General features: G+C 46.0%; 1 protein-coding gene across 2 annotated transcripts in view; it reads left to right on the plus strand.

The window, feature by feature from the left end:
* SLC22A3 (solute carrier family 22 member 3) overlaps positions 1-27,038 on the plus strand; it is a 392,110-nt gene that overhangs the window by 295,306 nt on the left and 69,766 nt on the right. For both annotated transcript variants that reach the window (XM_069769517.1, XM_069769516.1), the window contains exons 7-8: positions 15,313-15,527; positions 22,213-22,321. In XM_069769517.1, the coding sequence (XP_069625618.1) occupies positions 15,313-15,527; positions 22,213-22,321 (324 nt within the window). The remainder of the gene's footprint in view (positions 1-15,312; positions 15,528-22,212; positions 22,322-27,038) is intronic.

Consider the following 27,038-nt stretch of genomic DNA (forward strand, 5'->3'; position numbering starts at 1 on the left):
CTGAATAAAGTCCAGAACTTTATTTCGTCGCTGGACTCCCTGGAGACATCGCTGGATCGGCGTGTGTGACACCGATCCAGCGATGTCTTCACTGGTAACCAGGGTAAACATCGGGTAACTAAGCGCAGGGCCGCGCTTAGTAACCCGATGTTTACCCTGGTTACCATGCTAAAAGTAAAAAAAAACAAACACTAGATACTTACCTAACGCTGTCTGTCCTCCAGCGCTGTGCTCTGCACTCCTCCTGTACTGGCTGTGAGCCGGAAAGCAGAGCGGTGACGTCACCGCTGTGCTTTCCGGCTCCCAGCCAGTACAGGAGAAGAGCAGAGAAGCAGAGCGCAGCGCTGGAGGACAGACAGCGGTAGGTAAGTATCTAGTGTTTGTTTGTTTTTACTTTTAGGATGGTAACCAGGGTAAACATCGGGTTACTAAGCGCGGCCCTGCGCTTAGTTACCCGATGTTTACCCTGGTTACCGGCATCCTTGGTCGCTGGAGAGCGGTCTGTGTGACAGCTCTCCAGCGACCAAACAGCGACGCTGCAGCGATCCGGATCGTTGTCGGTATCGCTGCAGCGTCGCTTAATGTGAAGGGGCCTTAAGGAAATCCTGAAAACATGACATGTTGGTGGGCCTTGAGGACTGGAGTTGGGGACCTCTGGTCTATATGACCCCATGGTTCCACAGCAGGGTTAAAGCGGTTGCTCCGTGAACAAAGATCATTTTGATCAATAGATCTTGGAATAATAATCATTTCCACAATTGTATGTATTTAAAAAAATGTTCCTGTGCTGAGATAATCTTACTTATCACTCCCGTCTGGCTCCCGACCCTTGGCTTGTCCTTTGACTATGTCTCTGTCTTTGTACTCTGTGTCCTGCATTTCTTGCAGACTCCCCATTCTCACGCGGTAGCTCTGCCCCATTGTCCCTGCAGTGATCACGTGACCAGCTTAGTTCAGGTCCTGTGTGCACAGCAGCATAATTACATTATAACCAACCCAAAACATTTAAGGAGATTCTGCATTTTTGTTTTCCCTTTTTCTCTGATATGGATCCGCTCCAGGCTCTGTCAGATCAGGTAGCTAACCTGACCAAAATGATGATGCAGAATCTGTCAGTGGAGCAAAGAGCTTTGGTTGCTTCTCACTGATAGGTGCAAAAGGATTTGTCGGATACAGTTAGTGAGGTTCAGGGTGCCTCATTTCCATCTGACAATATGGATGGGGTTGTCTCAGATGTTTCCCTTTCTTCTCCTGAACCCTCGGTCAAATTACCAGATACCTTTTCTGGGGGTAAAAGTAAATTCTGGGTCTTTAGGGAGAGTTTCAAGTTATTGTTTTCCCTGTGTCCTAGGTCTTCGGGGGATGAGAGTCAAAGGGTGGGGATAGTGATATCTTTGTTATGCGAGGGCCCGCAGTCCTGGGCTTTTTCCATACCTCCAATCTCTTCTGAGAGATTGTTTGTGGATCGGTTCTTCGAGGCCTTGGGTCTCATTTACGATGAAACCGATCGAGTGAGATTGGCTGAGGACACGATTATGGGTCTCACTCAAGGGAAGCTCTCTGCCAAGTGATACTGTTCTGAGTACATGAGGTGGGCCCCAGAGGTTTCTTGGAATGACTCGGCACTCAGAGGGATATTTTGAAGGGAATGTCTGAGCATTTAAAGGATGCACTAGCCCTGTATCCACCACCTCTCTGGAAGAAGCTGTGACACAGGCCGTTTGTATGGATCATAGGCTGAGAGAGAGGGAAGTGGTGCATCAGGAGGCTCCGTTGTTAACAATTAAGCCTGAACCCTTATCATCATTTGAGCCCATGGAGGTAGGGGCTGTCTCCACAAAGGAAAGGGAGAGGAGACACCAAAGGGAGAAAAATCTCTGTTTTTATTGTGGAGCTCCGGGCCATTGGAGAAGAGACCGCCCCTCCTGTCCACCAGTTTTCAAGGTCTCAGGAAATGCTTAGGTCTGGGTAGCTGCCAAGAAGGCTGCCCAGACTTACAGGTATTGTCTTCCTCAATCGTCATATTGTTATTGAAAGTGGAACTTGGTGTGAGCAATTGTTTTTTCCTCTCTTCTTCTTTTGTGGATTGCAGGTCTACTGTAAATCTGATTGACTCTAAGTTGGTGGCCCATTGTGAGATAGGGACAGTTAGATTGGAGAAACCCATGAAGGGCATGGCTATTGACTCTACACCATTCACCAAGGACGGGATCCTTTCCATTAATAAGGAGCTCGTCCTTAAGGTGGGCCGTGTTCATATGGAGCATAGAGCCTGCTTTGTTCTGGACAATCTCCCTGCCGGGTTGGTCTTGGGGTTCCCCTGGTTGCAATGTCATAATCCAGTCATTGACTGGGAGGCCTGGGAGATTGTTAAATAGGGGCCTAAATGTAAAAATAACTGTTTGATTTCTGTATCTGTGCTGTCTGTCGGTCTGGAGGATATTCCGGAGTACCTGAAGGACTTCGAGGACGTGTTCTCTGAAAGTGAGGCTGAGGGGTTGCCACTGCACCACCCTTTTGATTGTGCCATCGATCTTATACCAGGGGCTAAGTTGCCTAAGGCCCCATTGTTCAACCTTTCTGGTCCTGAGCGGTCCACCATGAAGAAGTACATATCTGAAAGTCTCCGCAAGGGACATATCCGCCCTTCCGTGTCTCCTGTTGCCACAGGATTCTTTTTTTTTTTAAAAAAGATGGTGGCTTCCGCCTATGCCTTGACTTTTTGGGAACTTAATAAGATTACCGTGAGAAACACATATCCCCTTCCACTCATTCTGGACTTGTGTAATCAATTGTCTGGGGCCAAATGGTTTTCTAAGCTGGATTTGAGGGGGGGGGGAGGCATATAACCTGATTCAGGTACGGGAGGGGGATGAGTGGAAGAATGTATTCCTCACTTCTGAAGGTTTATTCGAAAATTTAGTTATTCATTCGGTTTGACCAATGCTCCTGCGGGCTTCCAAAATTTCATCAATTTTGTGTTCTCTGATTTTATTGGGCAGTTTGTGGTTATCTATTTGGATGATAAGAAAACCAATGAAAGAAGGACACCCGAGCTAAAATAAACAATTTTTATTGAAGACAAAAATCTAAAAAAGTATATAAATACAACAATACAGACAACAATAGAACAGATGCAATGAAAAAAGAAAGGCAACACTAGTGCCACGCACAAGAAAAGATAATCAGGTAAACTTTACCAAGGATACATATAAATATATGCCTATAAATAATCAAAGTAGGTGAGCTGATTACTCCACATGCGTACAGATCCAAGATAATAATTGTGCATATAGCTAATAGAGCATAGGAGTAGCTACACCAACATTAAAAGGCTCCATGGCGTACCACATCAAAAAAGGAAGGGGGGGGGGTCCAGAGTATACACATACAAGCAATTACTTTCATATAAACCTAGCACCATCAGGAAACCCATATAGCCTATTGGAAATAGTATGAACCAATATTATACCGGGGACGTCCCATAGATACACAGTGGGTAAAGCCAGGCTAGATCCCGGATGGTAGCAAAGGATAGAGGTGGAGAGTAAGAAATAGTAAAAGATTGAAAACACTGAACCAACCTGTTACTTGTGCGTGGTAAGAGGGGCCCCAACGCGCATTTCGCATATGTTGCTTCCTCGGGGGGCGCCCCCCGAGGAAGCAACATATGCGAAACGCGCGTTGGGGCCCCTCTTACCACGCACAAGTAACAGGTTGGTTCAGTGTTTTCAATCTTTTACTATTTCTTACTCTCCACCTCTATCCTTTGCTACCATCCGGGATCTAGCCTGGCTTTACCCACTGTGTATCTATGGGACGTCCCCGGTATAATATTGGTTCATACTATTTTCAATAGGCTATATGGGTTTCCTGATGGTGCGAGGTTTATATGAAAGTAATTGCTTGTATGTGTATACTCTGGACCCCCCCCCCTTTTTTGATGTGGTATGCCATGGAGCCTTTTAATGTTGGTGTAGCTACTCCTATGCTCTATTAGCTATATGCACAATTATTATCTTGGATCTGTACGCATGTGGAGTAATCAGCTCACCTACTTTGATTATTTATAGGCATATATTTATATGTATCCTGTGTAAAGTTTACCTGATTATCTTTTCTTGTGCGTGGCACTAGTGTTGCCTTTCTTTTTTCATTGCATCTGTTCTATTGTTGTCTGTATTGTTGTATTTATATACTTTTTTAGATTTTTGTCTTCAATAAAAATTGTTTATTTTAGCTCGGGTGTCCATCTTTCATTGGTTTTCTTATATATATATTATGGCGGAGTATTGATTTCGTTTGCCCCCCCCCCTATAGGTTTACTATTTGGATGATATTCTGGTTTATTCATCCGATAAGCAGGCCCATATTGGTCATCTTTGGACAGTTCTCCTGAGACTCGGGGAGACCCTGCTCTTTGCTAAGTTGGAAAAATGCTCATTTTTTGTTCAGAAAGTGTCTTTCTTGGGGTTCATTGTCTCCAAGGAAGGGTTTCGCATGGATCCCAAGAAGGTTCAGGCCATTGTAGATTGGGTTCAGCCTCATGACCTGTAAGGACTGCAATGCTTTTGGGATTTGCCAATTACTACCAGAGGTTTATTAAGGGGTTCTAACAGGTAGTCAAATCCCTCACCGATTTGACACAGAAGGACGCTGACGATAAGAACTGGTCTTCCTCAGCGTTAGCAGCGTTTTTACTGTTAAAAAATGTTTAATGACTGCTCCGGTTCTGGTACACCAGATCCATCTGAGCGCTTCCTAGTAGAGATTGATACCTCGGAGATGGGGATGGGAGAGGTGTTGTCCCAGGGCCCGCCACATTGACCAATTTGAGACCATGCGCCTTCTCCTACAAGAAGTTCTCCCCAGCAGAGAGAAATCATGATGTGGGCAATCGGGAACTTCTTGCGGTCAAGTTGGCTTTTGAAGAATGGAGGCATTTTTTGGAGGGGCGGCTCATCCCATTATGGTTGTTACTGATCACAAAATCCTGGCGTACATTGAATCGGCTAAGAGTTTGACCCCTAGGCAGGATAGATGATCTCTGTTTTCTCCCAGTTCCAGTTTTCGATCACTTTTCGTTCTGGATCCAAAAATGTAAGTATTGATGCCTTGTCCCAGTGCCTGGATCCGGTTTCTCCTCCCCAACCTCCATCCTCGATTCTTCAACCTGGGGTGGTGGTGGCTGATGTGTCATCTGGATTGGAATGGGAGATTCGAGAAGCCCAATCTCATGCCCCCATCCAAACCGGTTGATAAATTATTTATCCCAATTCAATTTCGTCTCAGGGTTCTTCAGGAGTTTCATGACTCAGCATTGTGTGGTCATCCTGGGGTCTTTGCTTACATCTGATGTGAAGAAGTTTGTGTCTGCATGTGAAGTTTGTGCCCGCGCTAACAACTCACATAATCGGCCGGCCGTGGAATTGGTACTTTTTGCCAATTCCTGATAGACCATGGGCACATTTTTCAATGGATTTTATCACCAATATTCCCTCTTCTAAGGGTAATACTGTCATATGGGTAGTGGTGGACAGGTTTCTATACAAGCATATTTTGTGCCCTTGGTGGCTTTACCTTCTGCAGAAACCCTATCTAGGTTATTTGTACAATATGTGGTTCATTTGCATGGTGTGCCCTTGAGTGTGGTGCCTGATCGTGGACTGCAGTTTGTGTCCAGGATTTGGAGAGCATTCTGCAAAAAATTGGGTATTGCATTGTCTTTTTCACTCGCATACCATCCTGAGACCAACGGTCAACAAAATGGACCAACCAGTCGTTGGAACAAATTTTGCTCTGTCTTTCCATTTCCCGACAGGAGGACTGGCATAATGCCTTGCTGTTAGCGGAGTTCCCTTTTAATAACCATGTGAATCACTCCACAGGCATCTCCCCTTTCTTCTGCAATTAAGGGTTCAATCCACACTTTGGCGAGTTCTCTCATTTGGACTCCGGGTGCCCTGGGGCTGATGTTGCTGTACAGTGGTTGAGGGATTTGTGGCTGGAGGTCCAAAGGAACATTGAGGAGGCTCAGAGGAAGTTTAAAGTTTTATGCAGATAGGAGACGGGCTGTGGGACCTTCTCTCTGGGTTGGGGATAAAGTCTGGTTGTCCACAAGGAACATTAAAGGGAATCTGTCACCTACTTTTTCATATATAAGCTGCAGCCACTGCCATCAGTGGCTTATCTGCAGCATTCTGTAATGATGTAGATACACCCCCAATGTAACGTGAAAGATAATAAAAACAAGTTATATTATACTCACCTGGGGGGGGCGGTCCGGTGCGGCCCGGTCTGATGGGTGTCACAGTCCGGGTCCGGCGACTCCCATCTTTATGTGATGACGTCCTCTTCCTTGCTTCTGTCGCGGCTCCTGGCCAGGCATACTTTATATGCCCTGTTGAGGGCAGCGTAAAGTACTACAGTGCGCAGGCACTGGGCTTGTCAGACCTTTCCCGGCACCTGCGCACTGCAGTACTTTGCTCTTATACCTGCACAGGAGCCACGACAGAAGCAAGAGGACGTCATCGCATGAAGATGGGAGGCACCAGACCCGGACCTGCGATGCCCATCGGACCTGGACCGCCCCTGGGTGAGTATAATCTAACTTGTTTCTCTTATCTTTCAGGTTACATCGGGGGCTTATCCACAGCATTACAGAATGCTGTAGATAAGCCCCTGGTGGCGGTGGCTGAAGCTTATATATGAAAAAGTAGGTGACAGATTCCCTTTAGGCTTAGGGTTCCTTCGGCGAAATTGGGACCTAAGTTTATTGGCCCCATTGAAATCATGGAAGTGGTCAACCCTGTGGCATTTTGTTTGCGTCTCCCATCGTCCTTTAAGATCTCCTATGTGTTACATAGGTCCCTGCTGAAACCATTGGGGGCCGTTGATGAGGAGTCATTGGGTCCCGCACCACCCGTGTTGGTCGATGATCAGAAAGTGGAGGGCATCGTGGACTCTTGGATGGTCCATTGTACTCTCCAGTATCTGGTGCACTGGAAAGGGTATGGTCCTGAGGATCGTTCTTGGGTTCCTGCCCGTTCGGTTCATGACAACCGTCTGGTGCGGTCTTTTCATGCTGTTTCCTGAGAAACCTGGGGGTCCGGTGGCCCCCCTTCGAGAGGGGGGGACTGTCATAACTCTGGATGGGCTGGTTCTGGTCAGGTCTGGGTTAAATTAGTCCGCCTCTTTTTTGGTTCTGGGGAGGCTATTTAATGCTTCTGACCCCTTGGCTTGTCTCTGACTAATCTGCTGTTTTGCCCCTTGGCACCTCGCTCCCGTCTGGCTCCCGACCATTTGACTGTGTCCTTCGACTACATTTATGTCTTTATACTCTGTGTCCTGCATTTCTTGCAGACCCCCCCCCCCATTCTCGCGTGGTAGCTCCGCCCCATTGTCTCTGCAGTGATCACGTGACCAGCCTAGTTCAGGTCCTGTGTGCACGGCGTGTCTCATTCCTCCCTCTCCCTGCGCTCCCGCTAGTGCCCCCTAGGCTGTCTTTCTATTACACCAGGCAGCGTCATTACAGGAGGAAGCAGAAAAGTATACTTACATTACAGCAGGTGATTGCAAATGTTTATTTCTTTGAGGTAAAACATTTTAAAACAAAACAGGAAGGGAAATACTATATGTCACAAAAAGAATCAGCTGTTATTCCATGCTGTGTTATCTGTAGTCTCTTTTTCTTCCTCCCCTGCCCGGGAAATGTGGTATGATCAGACCATGACCCTGCATTGTGAGACACAGCATTTCCACAGTACACAGCAGGGGCACATTTATAAGATTACCTCATCACAAGAACATTTTTTAAACACATCTGATTGTGGAAATTATTATTATTCCAAGATATATTGATTAAAATCAACTTCAAAATTAATTTTGTTCATTGGAAAACCTCTTTAAGGACACAAAGTATTGGACATTCTCAGTAATTTTTCTCTAAATCACCTTCAGTCCATTGGTTTTATTTTGTCTTGTATTGCTATCAAAACTAAGAAATACATAACAAATTATTTGACATGTGTCTCAGGAAATCAGACGTTTCTCTCTCCTTCTGGCAATCCAGTGTCTGTCTGCAGCAGGATCCTCCCCCCTTTACCCTGATTCTAGTAGGAGACAAATATTATGAAAACTCACTTCAAATGGCATAGCTAGAATCTTATTGGCCCAAGGGTAAGATTTGGACCTGGGCTGCCCCCCAGAATGTTGGTCATATGCATGAGCCCAAGTTGTGTTGTTAGAGCCAAAAAATACAGATAGAATATATACAGTAAATCTCACAGTAAACTCAATTATGATATCATTTTCCAAGTAATACTTTTAAATAATAGTCATACAATTACCAAATAGCAAATATAGTCATGGCCGAAAGTGTTGGCACCCTTGAAATTGTTCCAGAAAATCAAGTACGTATTTCTTCCAGAAAATTATTGCAATTACACGTCTTCATGTCTTGTTATACACATGTTTATTTGTGTGTATTTGAAGAACACAAAAAACTGATAAAAAAGGCAAATTGGACATAATTTCACCCAAACCTGATAAAATAGGCAGGACAAACTTGTTGGCACCTTTCCAATATTGCGGGTAAACAACTTTGTTTCAAGCATGAGATGCTCATTCAAACTCACCGGTGGAAAGTAACAGTTGTGGGCAATATGAAAATCACATCTGAAACAAGATAAAAAGGGGAGAAGTTTACTGAATTTTTGCATTAATTGCCTGTGTGTGCAACACTAAGCAAGGAGAACAAAAGAGGAGAAGAAAACTGTCTGAGTACTTGAGAACCAAAATTGTTGAACAATATCAACAATCCATCTCCAGAGATCTTGATGTTCCTTTGTTTATGGTGCGCAACTTAATCAAGAAGTTTACAACCAAAGACGCTGTAGCTAATCTCCATGGATGTGGACGGCAGAGAAAAATTGATGACAGATTCCAACGCAACAATAGTCCAATGGTTGATAAGCAGCCCCAATCAAGTTCCAAAGAAATTTAAGCTGTCCTGCAGGCTCAAAGTGCATCAATATCAGCGCTAACTATCCGTTGCCATTTGAATTAAATGAAGAGCTGAGGCAGGAGACTCAGGAGAACCCCAATGCTGACACAGAGGCATAAAAAGTTAGGCTGCAGTTTACCAAAATGTACTAGGGTAAGCCAAAATCCTTATGGGAAAGCGTCATGTAGACAGATGAGACCAAGATAGAGCTTTTTGGTAAAGCACATCATTCTACTGTTTATCAAAACGAAATGAGGCTTGCAAAGAAAAGAATGCTGTACCTACAGTCAAATATGGTGGGGTTGTTTTGCTGCCTCTGACACTGAAATATGAAGCTTAATGATTGTGAGTTACAATGAAGTGTCCAGTGTCAGAAAGCAGGGTTTTCATCCTAGGTCTTGGGTCTTCCAGCATGACAATGACCCCAAACCTATTTCAAGAAGCACCCAGAAATGAATGGAAACAAAGCACTGGAGAGGTCTGAAGTGGCCAGCAATGATTCTGGATCTAAATCACATTGGACACCTGGGAAGAGATATTAAAATTGCTGTTGGTAGATGACACCCTCCTAATATGAGAGAACTGGAGCATTTTGCTAAAGACAAGTGGTACATAATTCTAGTTCAGAAGTATAAGAAGATGGTTGAGGGTATGTGCACACGTATTCTGGAGGACTGCGGATTTTTCCGCAGCGGATTTGGAAAAACCGCAGTGCAAAACCGCTGCGGTTTTTCCTGCGGATTTATCGTGGTTTCTACTGCGGATTCCGCTGTGGCTTTACAGATGCAGTTTTCTATTGGAGCAGGTGTTTCCGCGCGTTTTTTTCCGCAGCATGTGCACTGCGGATTTCGTTTCCCATAGGTTAACATGGTACTGTAAACTCATGGGAAACCGCTGCGGATCCGCAGCTACGGAAACACATCGGATCCGCAGCAAAATCCGCAGCGTGTGCACATACCCTGAAAGTTACAGGAAGCGATTGATTGCAATTATTTTTTTCCAAAGGGTGTGCAACCAAATATTAACCCCTTCATGACCTTGGGATTTTCCGTTTTTCCATGTTTGTTTTTCTCTCCCCTCCTTCCCAGAGCCATAACTTTTTTTATTTTTCTGTGAATTTGGCCATGTGAGGGCTTATTTTTTGCGGGACAAGTTGTAATTTTGAACAACATCATTGGTTTTACCATGTTGTGTACTAGAAAATAAGAAAAAAATTCCAAGTGCGGTGAAATTGCAAAAAAAGTGCAATCCCATGCATGTTTTTTGTTTGGCTTTTTTGCTAGGTTCACTAAATGCTAAAACTGACCTGCAATTATGATTCTCCAGGTCATTATGAGTTCATAGACATCAAACATGTCTAGGTTATTTTTTATCTAGGTGGTGAAAACAAATTCCAATCTTTGCTAAAAAAAAAAAAATTGCCCCATTTTCTGATAGCGTCTCCATTTTTCGTGACCTGGAGTCGGGTGAGGGTTTATTTTTTGCGTGCCAAGGTGATGTTTTTAGTGATACCATTTTGGTGCAGGTACGTTCTTTTGATCGCCCATTATTGCATTTTAATGCAATGTTGCGGCGACCAAAGAAACGTAATTTGGGCATTTCAATTTTTTTTTCTCGATACGCAGTTTACTGATCATGTTAATCCTTTTTTTATTGATAGATCAGGCGATTCTGAACACGGCGATACCAAATATGTGTATATTTGACTTTATTTTTATTGTTTTATTTTGAATGGGGTGAAAGGGGGGTGATTTAAACTTTTATATTTTTTTATTTCATATTTTTTTAAACATTTTTTTTTACTTTTGCCATGCTTCAATAGCCTCCATGGGAGGCTAGAAGCTAGCATAGCCTGATCGGCTCTGCTACGTAGCAGTGATCATCAGATCGCTCCTACAGTATGTAGCTGAATTACAGGCTTGCTATGAGCGCTGACCACAGGGTGGTGCTCACAGCAAGCCAGCATCAGCAACGATAGAGGTCTAAATGAGACCTCTGGTTACTATGCCGATGCATCGCTGACCCCCGATCATGTGACGGGGTCGGCGATGTGCGCATTTCCGGCCACATGGCCGGAAGCGGTAGTTAAATTCCGCTGTCAGCGTTTAACAGTGGCATTTAACTAGTTAATAGCGGCGGGTGGATCGCGATTCCACTTGCCGCTATTGCGCGCACATGTCAGCTGCACAAAACAGCTGACATGTCGCGGCTTTGATGTGGGCTCTCCGCCGGAGCCCGCATCAAAGCAGGGGATCTGACCTCGGACGTACTATCCCATTAATTTGAGGATATGAACAATTTTGTCTGGCCCATGTTGGGGATTTTGCGTGAAATTAAGTCCAATTTTCCTTTTTTCTCGTTTTTTTGTGTTATTTCAATACATACAAAAGAAATAAATATGTGTTTAAAAAAACATGTGTAATAGCAATATTGTTCTGAAAGAAATATTTCATTTTCTGGAGCAATTTCAAGGGTGCCAACACTTTCGGCCATGACTGTATTACCATCATACTGTACTGAAAAACATTCAATATACCAAGGCCAATATTACCAATAATACCACTACTCAAGGGCTTAAATATGTACAACATCATGGCCATATATTATCACCACACAGTTTTTGTATATAACCACCATCTAGTAATTAAACAAAACCCACTATACCAGACCAAAATACCAATAATACCACATACAGGTCCTTCTCAAAAAATTAGCATATAGTGTTACATTTCATTATTTACCATAATGTAATGATTACAATTAAACTTTCATATATTATAGATTCATTATCCACCAACTGAAATTTGTCAGGTCTTTTATTGTTTTAATACTGATGATTTTGGCATACAACTCCTGATAACCCAAAAAACCTGTCTCAATAAATTAGCATATCAAGAAAAGGTTCTCTAAACGACCTATTACCCTAATCTTCTGAATCAACTAATTAACTCTAAACACATGCAAAAGATACCTGAGGCTTTTATAAACTCCCTGCCTGGTTCATTACTCAAAACCCCCATCATGGGTAAGACTAGCGACCTGACAGATGTCAAGAAGGCCATCATTGACACCCTCAAGCAAGAGGGTAAGACCCAGAAAGAAATTTCTCAACAAATAGGCTGTTCCCAGAGTGCTGTATCAAGGCACCTCAATGGTAAGTCTGTTGGAAGGAAACAATGTGGCAGAAAACGCTGTACAACGAGAAGAGGAGACCGGACCCTGAGGAAGATTGTGGAGAAGGACCGATTCCAGACCTTGGGGAACCTGAGGAAGCAGTGGACTGAGTCTGGTGTGGAAACATCCAGAGCCACCGTGCACAGGCGTGTGCTGGAAATGGGCTACAGGTGCCGCATTCCCCAGGTAAAGCCACTTTTGAACCATAAACAGCGGCAGAGGCGCCTGACCTGGGCTACAGAGAAGCAGCACTGGACTGTTGCTAAGTGGTCCCAAGTACTTTTTTCTGATGAAAGCAAATTTTGCATGTCATTCGGAAATCAAGGTGCCAGAGTCTGGAGGAAGACTGGGGAGAAGGAAATGCCAAAATGCCTGAAGTCCAGTGTCAAGTACCCACAGTCAGTGATGGTGTGGGGTGCCATGTCAGCTGCTGGTGTTGGTCCACTGTGTTTCATCAAGGGCAGGGTCAATGCAGCTAGCTATCAGGAGATTTTGGAGCACTTCATGCTTCCATCGGCTGAAATGCTTTATGGAGATGAAGATTTCATTTTTCAGCACGACCTGGCACCTGCTCACAGTGCCAAAACCACTGGTAAATGGTTTACTGACCATGGTATTACTGTGCTCAATTGGCCTGCCAACTCTCCTGACCTGAACCCCATAGAGAATCTGTGGGATATTGTGAATAGAAAGTTGAGAGACGCAAGACCCAACACTCTGGATGAGCTTAAGGCCGCTATTGAAGCATCCTGGGCCTCCATAACATCTCAGCAGTGTCACAGGCTGATTGCCTCCATGCCACGCCGCATTGAAGCAGTCATTTCTGCCAAAGGATTCCCGACCAAGTATTGAGTGCATAACTGAACATTATTATTTGATGGGTTTTTTGTTTGTTATTAAAAAACACTTTTATTTGATTGGATGGGTGAAATATGCTAATTTATTGAGACAGGTTTTTTGGGTTATCAGGAGTTGTATGCCAAAATCATCAGTATTAAAACAATAAAAGACCTGACAAATTTCAGTTGGTGGATAATGAATCTATAATATATGAAAGTTTAATTGTAATCATTACATTATGGTAAATAATGAAATTTAACACTATATGCTAATTTTTTGAGAAGGACCTGTACAAGGTACAGATATTACCACACCATGACCACATATTAATAGTGCATTGTTTCTAATGTCCATCATTGTGGCACCCGATACACTAATGTCCCCTATTTTGCCGCACCTTACACGTATTTCCACATATAAAATCTCCCATACACTTACAATGCCCACCAAATCTGACCACAATACGCTTAAAAAGTCCCCCATTCTAATCTTTAAACATATATGATATCCCCCATTCTGGCCCCTATACACTTATAATATCCCTCATTCTGACCACAATACGCTTATAATGTTGCCGATTCCCGCTCCCATACAATGATAATATCACACCTTATGGCTCTTAAGGACCCTTGATTTTTTTGCTTTGGCACGTTTGTTTTTATTTCCTCTTTTTCCAAGACCCATAACTTATTTTTATTTTTCTGCTGACATAACCATATGTTTTTCATGGGACATAATGTAATTTTGAAGGACACCATTTATTTTACCATGTGATGCAATGTGCAGGAAAATGGGCAAAAGAAAAATCAAAGTGGGTGGGTCAATAAATATTACCGTATATTTTCATAGCTAAACTTTTACACAAGTGGAAATACCAAATATGGAAAAAGGGGTGTGAATCAATTTTTTTATGTTGTTTTAATTTTTTTAAATTTTCTTTAACCCCTTTCCGACATCAGGCGTAATAGTACACCGATGTAAGACTCCCACTTTCTGGGCACATGGCAGCTGATCTATACAGCTGACATGTGCCTGCAACAGACGCGGGTAGAATCGCGATCCACCCACGGCTGTTAACCCGTTAAATGCATCTGTCAATCTCATTTAACTTGCGCTTCCAGCAAGTGCGCTGGAAATTTCACCTATCGGTGACCCTGTCTTGTGATCGCAGTTCACCTATGGTTTGGCATGACAACCAGAGGTCTCAAGCAGACCTCTATGGTTGTCATAGACAGATTGCTATGAACGCCGCCTGGTGGTCGGTGCTCATAGCAAGTGAGTCTGTGTGTAGGAGAGCAGATCAAAGTACTGCAGCTACTAGTCTCCCATGGAGAATAAATAAAAATATTTAAAAATATTAGAAAAATAAAAGTTCAAATCAACCCCATTCGCCCCATTCAAAATAAGACAAGTAAACAAATTTAAAAATACACATATTTGGTATCACCGCATTCAGAATCACCCGTTCTATCAATATAAAAAAAGAATTAACCTGATCACTAAACAGCGTAATGAGAAAAAAGTCAAAACGCCAGAATTAAGTTTTTTTTGTCACCGTAACATTGCATTAAAATGAAATGAAATGCAATAGCCTCATTAAAAATGTCAGCTTAGCCCGCAAAAAATAAGCCCTCACCCAACCCTAGATCGCGATAAATGGAGATATTACGGGTATTGGAAAATGGCCCAATTTAATTAAAAAAAAAAACTTTGGAATTTTTTTTCACCACTTACATAGAAAAAGAACCTAAACATATTGTTATGGCTCTGGGAAGAAGGGGAGCAAAATACGAAAATGCAGAAATGAAAATGCCTTTGGGGATATGGGGTTAAAATATTATTTTGACTTTTTTACTGTATTTTTTAGTTCCCTTAGGGGACTTGAACCTGAACTTTATTACAACATATAGTAAAAATCAGTCTCCTATGAATGCCTAGCAGAGGCTGGTCTTCATAGAAGCATTGTAATGATAGGTACGAAGGGCTCCAGCATCCTCAGGCCACACACTGTAACTTGAGACTGACAGTGGCATTTAATAGGTTAATAGCAACAGGCATAGTTTGGCTCCACCAGCGGCTGTTTGGGGAAAATGATGGCTGCATACACCGATCATTAAGCGATAGAGATGGGGACATTAAGGGATCGTGTGTCACCATCTCTATCCCTGCTGAGCATGTTGTGTCTACCTCTTGATTAGTAATGGCCCATTGTATATACTGTATGTATGTGAACATGGCGGTTTCATTGCACGTGGCTAACTTACCAACATTCCATTTCTTTTCGTTTCCTGCAGGTTCACAAGTGCCGTCATCTACCAAGGTCTTGTCATGCGGCTGGGGATTGTATCTGGAAGTCTGTATATGGACTTTTTTATTTCTGCAGTTGTGGAATTACCAGCTGCCTTCCTTATTCTCTTCTCTATTGATCGTGTTGGCAGAAGACTTCCATTTGCCTTGAGTAATGCTGGTGCAGGCATTGCATGTTTAATAACAGCTGCCATATCCACAGGTACTAAGATATTAGAAGGGATCAGTTGGTGGGATGCAATGTGATATGTCCTTAAAGTGGTGGCGCAATACCTAAAATGCCCTTTATAAATGTCTACCTACACAACCTAATGTTTTGTTTAATGCCAGATGGGATGTGCACCTTGCCACAAATTTTTCTCCAGTCCATGCTAGAATACGATTTGGGGCATACCGAATGTTGACACTTTGTTAGGACTGGCGGAACGCACCAAGACAGATGATAAAGGTGCGTTCGCAGTCCGGGGTCCACCGTGCAGGTGAGAACCTGCTGCTAGCAATTAGCAGACAATATGGCGGTACACTAAAGTATACACGCGTGGGTTAAACCTCACCCAGCGTGAAGAAAGCGATCCTGTTAATTCACAGGACCGCAGTACCGCACTAGTGCGCGAGCAAGTGGTCAGCGGACTTAACCCCAGAAGGGATTGGAGCCCGATTAGACCCTTGCTGGCGTAACACCGCAACTGGGTGTGTAGAGAACCTTAAGCAATCTGTGCACAAGAGTGCGAGCGATGCCGCACTAACGGACGCCACTAACCACCCAGACTCGGGTATGGAAAGCGCAAGGCAGGCGCACGGCGCCGTACTGGCAGGCACAGCTACAGGACGCTGTGATGTGTGTTAGTGCTGTAGGCTAAGTCGGGCGCTAGGTAGCAGCCATACACCTTCCGCGAACAGACATTCAATAGGGTAGGGGTTTCCAAGGACGACTTGCACTCACAACATACACACATAAGCAATTGTAAAACAATACTAGCGCATGGCCGTGCGGTCATGCGCAGTTTATATAACAGCAGCACAGGAAGTGGCCACAGCACTTTTGCCCTTCTAGGACCTGCCAAGAGGACCAATGGAATGTGCTGCAGAGCCTGAGCACATGACCCTCGATCTCCAACGGGAGACCTTACGCTGGGCATGCTCAGTACATGCAGACAAGGACTTAGTCCCAGAGAAGTCCGCTCGCTGCTGACCAGCACTGACTTTAAAGGCAGAGACTGGAGAAGCAGCACTAACTCTCAGAACAGAGTGAGAATGAGCAAGACGCTGGGACCGACGTCCTTGCTGAGCAGGCTCCACTGCGGCTGGACAAGAATGGGAGACCGCAGCGGAAGTGGCTCGAGATTCCCCCTGTGCAGAAGCGGGAACTCGACCCCTAACATTACCCCCCCTCCTAGGGCCCCCCCCTCCTTGGGCCTCGCTACGTTCGAAGGCAGCAATGAGCTGCGGGGCCCGAATGTGCTCAACAGGTTCCCAGGACCTGTCCTCGGGGCCATAACCCTTCCAGTCCACCAAATAAAATTTTTTACCACGCACCACCTTGCACCCCAAAATAGCGTTCACCTCATAATCGTCCGTAGACGAACCCGATGTCCCAGCAGATGACTCGGAAAAGCGGGACATATACACGGGTTTCAAGAGGGACACATGAAAGGTGTCGGTGATACCCAGGCGTGGCGGAAGGGCCAAACGATAGACCACAGGATTAACCTGCTCGAGGACCTTGAATGGACCCAAGTAGCGAGGAGCAAATTTAGTGGACTCAACTCGCAGCCTGATGTTACGGGCGGAGAGCCACACCAAGTCGCCAGGAGCAAAGGTCGGGGCGGGGCGCCGATGAGCATCAGCGGAGGACCTCATTCTCTCCTTAGAGGCCCGAATGGCATCCTGAGTGCGGTCCCAAATATCCCGTGCCTCCACAGCCCAGTCTGCCACCCTGGAGTCGGCGGAAGACACGGGCATAGGCACAGGTACCCGTGGATGCTGACCATAGTTGAGGAGGAATGGGGTTTGTCCAGTGGAGTCGGCAACGGCGTTGTTCAGTGCAAACTCTGCCCATGATAGCAAGGATGCCCAGTCATCCTGCCTGGCTGAAACAAAATGTCGCAGGTATGTGACCAAGGTCTGGTTGGCCCTCTCTACCAACCCATTCGTCTCGGGATGATAAGCGGAAGAGAGATTCAACTCAATACTGAGAAGACGACAGAGCTCTCTCCAGAACCGAGACGCAAACTGGGGACCCCGGTCACTGACAATTTTGTCTGGCATACCATGTAGGCGGAAGATATGTCTGATGAACAACGCTGCCAAGGCCCGTGCAGAAGGTAACCGCGGCAGCGGCACCAAATGCACCATTTTTGAGAAATGATCGGTGATGACCCAAATGATGGTACAGCCGCGAGACTTGGGCAAACCCACAACAAAGTCCATCCCGACCATCTCCCAGGGCCTATCTGCCACCGGCAAGGGATAGAGCAAACCAGCTGGCCTTTGACGCGGAGATTTATTTTTGGCGCAGGAGACACACGCCAGAACGTAATCCCTGACATCCCGGACCATATGCGGCCACCAGTACGTCCTCGCCAGTAGCTCAGATGTCCTCTTTGTCCCAAAGTGTCCACCCACCCTGGACGAATGAGCCCAAGAGAGAACCTCCGGTCGCAAATTAATGGGCACAAAAGTCTTGCCCGGAGGCACAGACTCTAGCGATACCGGCGCCACGGTTCTCAGGCTCTCGGAAGGGACAATAAGCCGAGGCTCCTCTTCCTCCTCCTCAGTTGACATAAGGGAGCGAGAGAGAGCGTCAGCACGGATATTCTTCTCCCCGGCGAGATAATGCAGGGAAAAGTGGAACCGGGAGAAGAACAGGGACCATCTGGCCTGGCGAGAATTTAGCCGCTGGGCTGTCTGCAAATAGACCAAATTTTTGTGGTCCGTGTAAACTTGGAAGGGAAACCGCGCACCTTCCAGAAGGTGTCTCCACTCCGAAAAGGCCAACTTCATTGCTAGCAACTCCCTGTCCCCGATGGAGTAGTTCCTCTCCGCTGGCGTGAAGGTCTTGGAGAAGAAGAAGCATGGATGCTTCCGACCTTGAGCATCCTTTTGGTAGAGGACTGCTCCAGCACCAACGGACGAGGCATCCACCTCCAGTAGGAATGGCTTATCCACATCGGGACGATGTAAGATGGGAGCGCTAGCAAAGTGGGACTTAATAGAAGTGAAGGCCTTGGAGACCTCTTCCGACCACAATTTGGGATTCGCTCCCTTCTTGGTGAGGGCTACCAAGGGAGCCACCAGAGTTGAGAAGTGGGGAATGAACTGGCGGTAATAGTTTATGAACCCCATAAAGCGCTGCACCGCTTTAAGAGAATGGGGCTCTTGCCAGTCCATCACAGCCTGTAGTTTGGCAGGATCCATAGCCAATCCCTGGGCGGAGATGATATAGCCCAGGAAAGGTAAGGACTCCTGCTCAAACACACACTTCTCCAACTTTGCGTAAAGAGAGTTTGCCCGTAGGAGGTCGAAGACTCTGCCAACATCTCTCCGGTGGGAGTCAATATCTGGAGAAAAGATGAGAATATCATCCAGATAGACTACAACCGAGGTGGAAAGCATATCCCGGAAGATGTCGTTGACAAAGTCTTGAAAAACGGCAGGTGCATTACAGAGCCCGAAGGGCATCACCAGATACTCATAGTGCCCATCTCTGGTGTTAAATGCCGTTTTCCACTCGTCCCCCTCACGGATGCGAATCAGGTTGTAAGCACCCCGCAGATCTAGTTTCGTAAACACTCTAGCTCCCCGAAGCCTATCGAAAAGCTCAGATATCAACGGCAAAGGGTACTTGTTCTTAACTGTGATAGCATTAAGACCCCTGTAGTCTATGCATGGACGTAGTTCTCCATTCTTCTTCTGCACGAAGAAGAACCCTGCCCCAGCAGGTGACACTGACTTCCTAATGAACCCTCTTGCCAGATTCTCTTGTATGTACTGAGACATTGCCTCCGTTTCCGGGAGAGATAATGGGTAGACTCGACCCCGGGGAGGCTCAGCACCAGGCAAGAGATCGATAGGACAGTCATAGGGGCGATGGGGCGGAAGGGTCTCCGCCGCCTTCTTGGAGAACACGTCTGCATAAGACCAATATTGCTTGGGGAGAGAGGATAGATCTGCGGGTACCTCAGTAGTAGCAACCTGAACGCACTCTCGGTGACACCTACCCCCACATGATTCACCCCATCCCAGAATTCTGCCTGAGGACCACTCGATGTGAGGAGAGTGGTACCGTAGCCAAGGTATCCCCAACAGAACCTCATCAATACCCTCAGGAATGACGAGTAGAGAAATAATCTCCTGATGGGATGGCGACAGGGACAGAGTAACAGGGATGGTATGATGTGTTATCTGTGCGGGGAGTGTCGACCCATTCACCACTCGTACCGTTACTGGTTGGGATAGCATAACCAGGGGTATTGCGTGACGTTGGGCGAAGGCAGAAGACATAAAATTGCCCTCCGCCCCAGAATCCACGCAGAGGTCTACCGAGTGGGAGGATGAGCCAAAGGTAATTGTCCCCTTAAAGGACAATTTGGAGGCAAACGTCGCAGTGTCTAGTGCACCTCCACCTACTACCACTAGACGCTGACGTTTCCTCGACCGCTGATGACATCTGGTGGCAAGATGTCCTGACTGTTGGCAAACCTGGCAACCCTGGAGTGCACGAGCAGTCTGGGACTTAGATCCCGCTCGTGACACCACCTTAGGTTCCTGAACCTCAGGAGCCTGAACTGGAGATTCCAAAGGTTTGGCGAAGGTGGGAGCCAGCCGAAACCTCTGCCTACAATGGGCTCGCTCTAACCTCCGCTCGTGAAAACGGCGGTCAATGCGAGTAGATACTGCTATTAACTCCTCCAGTGTGGCGGGAATCTCCCTAGTGGCCAGAGCGTCCTTAACGTGGTCAGCCAGCCCCCTCCAAAATATAGGGATAAGGGCTTTATCCGACCACTCCAGCTCAGATGCCAGAGTGCGGAAATGGACGGCAAAAAGGCTGACCAAGGACGAGCCCTGAGTCAGTGCCAACAGTTGGAGCGCCGTGTCATGGGTGACACGAGGTCCAAGAAAGACCTGTTTCAGAGTGCTCAGGAATAACGGAGCACTCTGCACCACATGATCGCCACGCTCCCACAGCGGCGTAGCCCACTGCAACGCCCTGTCCGACAATAAGGAAATTATAAAGCCCACCTTAGCCCGCTCTGTAGGGAAACGAGAGGCCAGAAGCTCGAGATGTATTGAGCACTGACTCACGAAACCCCTACAGGACTTACTGTCACCAGAAAATTTCTCTGGTAGCGGGAGGCGAGATAGCGTCGGTACAGGAGCGGCAGTGGACAAGGTAGCTGCAGCCACACTTGCAGCCTGAACAGCGACAGCAGTAACATCCAAAGCTGAGGTTGAACGCTCAAAAGCCGCCAACCTTCCCTCCAGCTGCTGGATGTACCGCTGTAAACGCTGATCGTCCGCCATTTTACTAGCCAGACCCTGGCGCTAGTATTCTGTTAGGACTGGCGGAACGCACCAAGACAGATGATAAAGGTGCGTTCGCAGTCCGGGGTCCACCGTGCAGGTGAGAACCTGCTGCTAGCAATTAGCAGACAATATGGCGGTACACTAAAGTATACACGCGTGGGTTAAACCTCACCCAGCGTGAAGAAAGCGATCCTGTTAATTCACAGGACCGCAGTACCGCACTAGTGCGCGAGCAAGTGGTCAGCGGACTTAACCCCAGAAGGGATTGGAGCCCGATTAGACCCTTGCTGGCGTAACACCGCAACTGGGTGTGTAGAGAACCTTAAGCAATCTGTGCACAAGAGTGCGAGCGATGCCGCACTAACGGACGCCACTAACCACCCAGACTCGGGTATGGAAAGCGCAAGGCAGGCGCACGGCGCCGTACTGGCAGGCACAGCTACAGGACGCTGTGATGTGTGTTAGTGCTGTAGGCTAAGTCGGGCGCTAGGTAGCAGCCATACACCTTCCGCGAACAGACATTCAATAGGGTAGGGGTTTCCAAGGACGACTTGCACTCACAACATACACACATAAGCAATTGTAAAACAATACTAGCGCATGGCCGTGCGGTCATGCGCAGTTTATATAACAGCAGCACAGGAAGTGGCCACAGCACTTTTGCCCTTCTAGGACCTGCCAAGAGGACCAATGGAATGTGCTGCAGAGCCTGAGCACATGACCCTCGATCTCCAACGGGAGACCTTACGCTGGGCATGCTCAGTACATGCAGACAAGGACTTAGTCCCAGAGAAGTCCGCTCGCTGCTGACCAGCACTGACTTTAAAGGCAGAGACTGGAGAAGCAGCACTAACTCTCAGAACAGAGTGAGAATGAGCAAGACGCTGGGACCGACGTCCTTGCTGAGCAGGCTCCACTGCGGCTGGACAAGAATGGGAGACCGCAGCGGAAGTGGCTCGAGATTCCCCCTGTGCAGAAGCGGGAACTCGACCCCTAACACACTTGTTAAGGATTTGATGAGCGGTGTTTGCCATGACCCCATCCTGACCAAGCTCTGCCCACTTTATCGGAGGTGGGTGAAAATGGAGTTTGCAAGCCAAAAGTAGCATCTTTTTTACTCCTGAATACTGGCGTAAAAACTTTGATGAATCCAGTCCCCCCTTAGAATCTGTGATGTGACAAATTCACATAAAGACCAAAGCTAGTACATGGGCATCTCTAATAAATTGTCCATTTTGTATATTTCAAATAGACATACATACAGACTTGACCACTTACTAGACCTTTTACTTGATTTTGGAAACAAATACACTGTTTTCATTTTACAGACTCTACTCTAATAAATATCTATTCATTTGCAGATTATTTGTGGCTAAAAATAACACTAGCCACTTTAGGACGACTGGGAATCACCATGGCCTTTGAAATAGTTTATTTTATAAATATGGAACTATATCCAACATCACTGAGGTAATAAATGACATAAATACATAGAAATGTTGCTAATATGACACGATCAGCCATAAATGTATATCAGCAGTGAGTTCCAACTCTGGAACCCACAACTTTTTTGCAGAATGTGTATAAAGTGGTTTAAAGCCACTAACCCTGTTAAAGCAGCTGTACTATTAGATATTTACACAATAATTGTATCATAAATTGATATTATGAGCTTTTTATATGTTACGAGCACGCCGTTAGGTTCAGATAGGGGCGGAACAGGTCTCATGAGTTCTTTGGAACTCTGGGGGAACCATTACTCAGGGCGACCATGTACTGTAGCTTCCTCAGGCACAAGATGGATCCTCTTGCTCACACAGATACAATTGACAGAGTCCTCATGGACATGAACAGTGTAGATTAATGTCACAGCACATTCAGTATAATTCAAGTCTCTTACACACAGGCTTTATAAACAGTACAGCTGCTTCTTATAGGCACATTGACTAACAGTCTCTTTTGATAGCACAGTTCAGCACAGATGAAGACTCTTTACAAAGGCACAGTAGTACACAGCATTCCTTCTAGCACAGTGTAATGGAGGAGGGGGGAGGGTTTGCTGAGGGAGATTATCCCTGTAACACAACGTCCTTATCTTACTGCTCCTGATAGACTTTCTCAACTAGCAGTACAGGGGGTTAGCCCAACTCCACTCTGTAATGGAATCCTGTGTCCCCATGGTTCACCTGCCTGAACTTTTGTGAGACAGATCACAGAAACACACTACTCATCCCTTTGGCTGCTGCCAGAATAGAAAACAAGTTTCCCACAATCCCCCTGGGGCTGTGCTAACCACTCCCTGTCTCCTATGACTGTGTTAATGGAACGCCTGCCAGGGCCGTGGGGTACTCGGTGCCGTGTCCGGTACTTAAAGGGGATGTCACGGTGGCGGCGACCCAGTCGTGGCCCTGGGCGCCCAAGTAAAAAAGGAATGTCATTAAAGGGTTTTTGTGAATAAAGTTTGTTTGTGACGCCACCTGTGGTTCTCGGTCAGTGATGACTGACGCTGCTTAAAGGGGTCCTCTAGGGTGATGATATGGCAGCTAAGATGGTATAGCTTCCCACAGGTGAAGCTGAGTCCCCAGGGCTCCCAGTGTATAGATGAAGATGGTGGGTGGTAAAGCAAGAAACAGAGGACACAGGTTTGCAGTCTCTTTACCTGGTTTACTGAAAGATTCAGGCAGCCACAGTCCAGGGTACCAGATCACAGGTGCAGGTATGGTCCGGTCGGTTTGGAAGCAAGTTGGGAGTCCCCCTTACCAGGCAGGGTTAGAAGCCTTTTTTCTAGCTCTGTGGTGTAGTCCTGCTTTAAGCCTCTCACAAGGTCCTCACATGTTCTCTCTGTCCTCCAGATTGGTAGCACACTACCCGTACAACAGATACCTCGAGCCCTTTCACAGAGTCTCTATCACGACCCGAGCTCTATGCGCTACTGTGCCCTCAGGGGTAAGGCGGACAGGTGATATATAATCCAGCTGTCCTGCCAGTTTCTGCTGTGCCACTTGGAGTATGACACAACCCAGGTCTTCCGGCTACCGGTATCTGTGCTCAGTAGAGTGGTAGCTCAGTTACAGCTAATCCCCTAGTTCTTCACTCTCCTGCACTTCTCTTCCCCTCCATGCTCTCTACAGCTTGTTCAGTTTTCTGTTCTATCTCTTTCCTTTCAGGAGCTGCAGCACCCTCGTGGCTGCATGGCCCCTCTACTCCCTTCTCCTCTGTCTCTCTGACAGGGACTAACTCACTTTCCCTCCAGACCAGAATATATATAGGGGAGCCACCCACAAGCTGGATCAGAGCTCCCCCTTCTGGCCTGGAGCGTAAACATGTTGCATGCTTGTGTTTACCTAATAAAGAAGATCCTTCCTTGCTTCCAAGCGTGACATCACTCTTACCGTGAGGAAAGCAATACCACTGTGACAACCAGGAACCAGGAGTATCACATTAACTCCTCTAGTTGCTGGATGCTTTTGAAGCACAGCATTTAGCACTACTTCTGCATGTCACATATAGCTCTATATCTGCAGTTGGGCTAGTTTAAAGGTAACCTGTCAGTCGATTCATGTTGTCCAAACCATGGGCAGCAAGGACCAGACCCTGGCTATATTATTGAAACCATGTATGTTTTTCTCAGAAACACAGTTTCAAGAGCATATGCAGTTCGGTGGGGGGGGGGGGGGGGGCACCAGACTAGTCACGTATTCTTCTATGGTCCCCGCCCTGCTCTTTGAACTATGTTTTCTCTGAAACACCGGAGCACTTCAGAGAAAACATATATGGCTGCAGTCACGCAGCCAGGCTTTGATTCATGCTGCTCGTGGTGTGGTTTGGGCAGCATGACAAGAGTGACAGGTTCCATTTAAACTAGCCCAAGTGCAAGTATAGGACTATAAAAAGCTCAGAATTTTACTTTATGATACAATTATTGTGTGGCACCCTGCAAAGTCAGGCATCACAAATGTCTGTGAATTCTGATGGTATGAAAAGCCAGCTCTTCAACCATTTTTACACACACACATGTAATTAGTGTAAGGGCTATTGTGAAGTCTGGTGGGTAGCAGCCCTGCAGGAGCACTACTGAGTCAAGGAGGAGAAACCCTGCATCCCTGGGATCGAGTGATTGCTGGAGATCAAGGGGGTCAGGCAGTGTCTTTCATGTGATCGCTGTCAGGACTCCACCAAAATCTGTGCAGCCGCAAGGGACATAGTGTCCTGCGCTGTTCAAGAGGTGCTCAACTGCCAGACGATGTAGGTTAGGGATCAGAGGAGAGATGTCTTGATCCGATCCTTAGTGGCCAGCGGTGGGAAGAGAGCTGAGGTGCTTTCCTGTAAGCCTGAGGTGCCGTGGATGCCAAGGTCCAGGCAGGGAGAAGTTTTAGTGTACATATAGCACTATATGCAGCAAAAGTGAGGAGAGCTGCTACACATTGCTGAAGAAGAGCTGAGGTCATCAAACCATGAGGGGCTGTTGGCCCAGTGTACTGAATAACTGCGAAGAGCTGTTATTCACCATCATCAACTGCTCCAGTAAAAGTGATTTTTTTCCTGCATGCACCTGAGGTCTGTACACTGCTTTTTGAGACATTCTGTTCCTGCATCCCTTCCACAACTTTCCGATTTTTATTCTGCTGTCCTCGGTAGAGGCCGACCCAGACAAATATCTGGGAGTGAGGCCTCTTTAACAGAGATAGTCAAATCGGCGTAAAACCATATGCCTTTTATACATCAGCTGGCCACTCCGTACTTCCAGGCCTCATAACTGTTGCTTGAAACAGTGCATATGCCAATACTCCATTTCTATATGAAAATTTAAGAAATTGCATCTCACAATGAGCAGCTTTCTTTAGTCTCCGACCTCACAGCTGCACCAAGGGTGCTGCAGACATGACATTGTAGATAGCAGAAAATAGTTATATAAAACTATAGAGCAAATATGTCAACTATCCGTATCCCAAAACCAAAGGCCTGTAGGAAAGTGTTTCATTTTAGGCCAGAAAATACAATTTGCTTGTTTTTTTCTGCAAAGCCAGAAAGCATAAAATTTGACCATGACAAGAGCATCATTGATATGCTTTGCAGCAAAGGAGGAAAGTTGTTTTTGTATAGCGCCCGCAGGTTATGTGATATTTTAATTCCAAGGAAATGTGTAGAAAATGGCAGGACCAATCAAGGGGGGAATTGGAGGCAACTTGTGTGTTTATGTTGGAAGAGAGGGTGTCATTAAGTGTTTACAATTTAAGGTGGGCTTACATTACCCAATTTGGCAGCATCAAATGACTGCCGATTGGTAAATATTACTCATCAGTGCACTGAGTAATCCGTAATAGCTCACTCTGTGCACAAAGTCTGTCATGGTTCTCCTCAGCATTGCGAATGTTGTTTACACAAGACAATGCACTGCCAAGAACAATGATCTTTTGTGGAAACCAAAATATTATTTCACCCAATAAATAAACATTTTACATCTTGTTTAGACTGCAAGATTATCTTCAAACGAGCTTTCCTAGGAATCATCGATCACGATAATCTTGCAGTGTAAATGCAGGTTTTTCCATTTTGACCTTGAAATTAGTGATTTTCGTGTATCCTTCTAAAATTTCCAATGCAGCAGTGGCTAGAGATGAGCAAAGGCAAGTTCTCAGCAAGGCAAGCTGTTGTTTTGTGTTTAAGACCTCCACACCTCATCCTTCAGCACTCATTGCATGCTCTGAGATTCTGGAGTAATGTATCCATAGTAAGAATAAACAATAATTTCGACAAAGGACAACATTGCCTAGTGCTGCTGGAGATAGAGAATGCTTGGAAAAGGTAGTCATTGATCAGGACCCGCATTGATGACATGAAAATACCTCAAATATTTTGAGAGCTTTAAATGGACACAAATACATTGGGGCAGGGCTGGACTGAGACAAAAAAGCTGCCCTGCCGCACAGACCCGTCCAGTCAACATACTATAACACTCCCCACCACCAAACACTGAATTTTGCTTTACTTGGCCATATGTGAATGGTGCCACAGTGCGTATGATTGACCACATCTCTATTTACATGGTGCTGTACAGAGCTCCGATTCTCGGGATCGTGGAGGTCCCAGCATCGAATCCCCAGCGATTGGAAAGTCATCCCTTATCCAAAGGCTCATAGGAATACAAATAATAAAAAAACAATACTGACCCTCACGAAGTCTCATG

The sequence above is a fragment of the Ranitomeya imitator genome, chromosome 5 (assembly GCF_032444005.1).
Source record: "Ranitomeya imitator isolate aRanImi1 chromosome 5, aRanImi1.pri, whole genome shotgun sequence".
NCBI classification, from domain to species: Eukaryota; Metazoa; Chordata; class Amphibia; order Anura; family Dendrobatidae; genus Ranitomeya; species Ranitomeya imitator.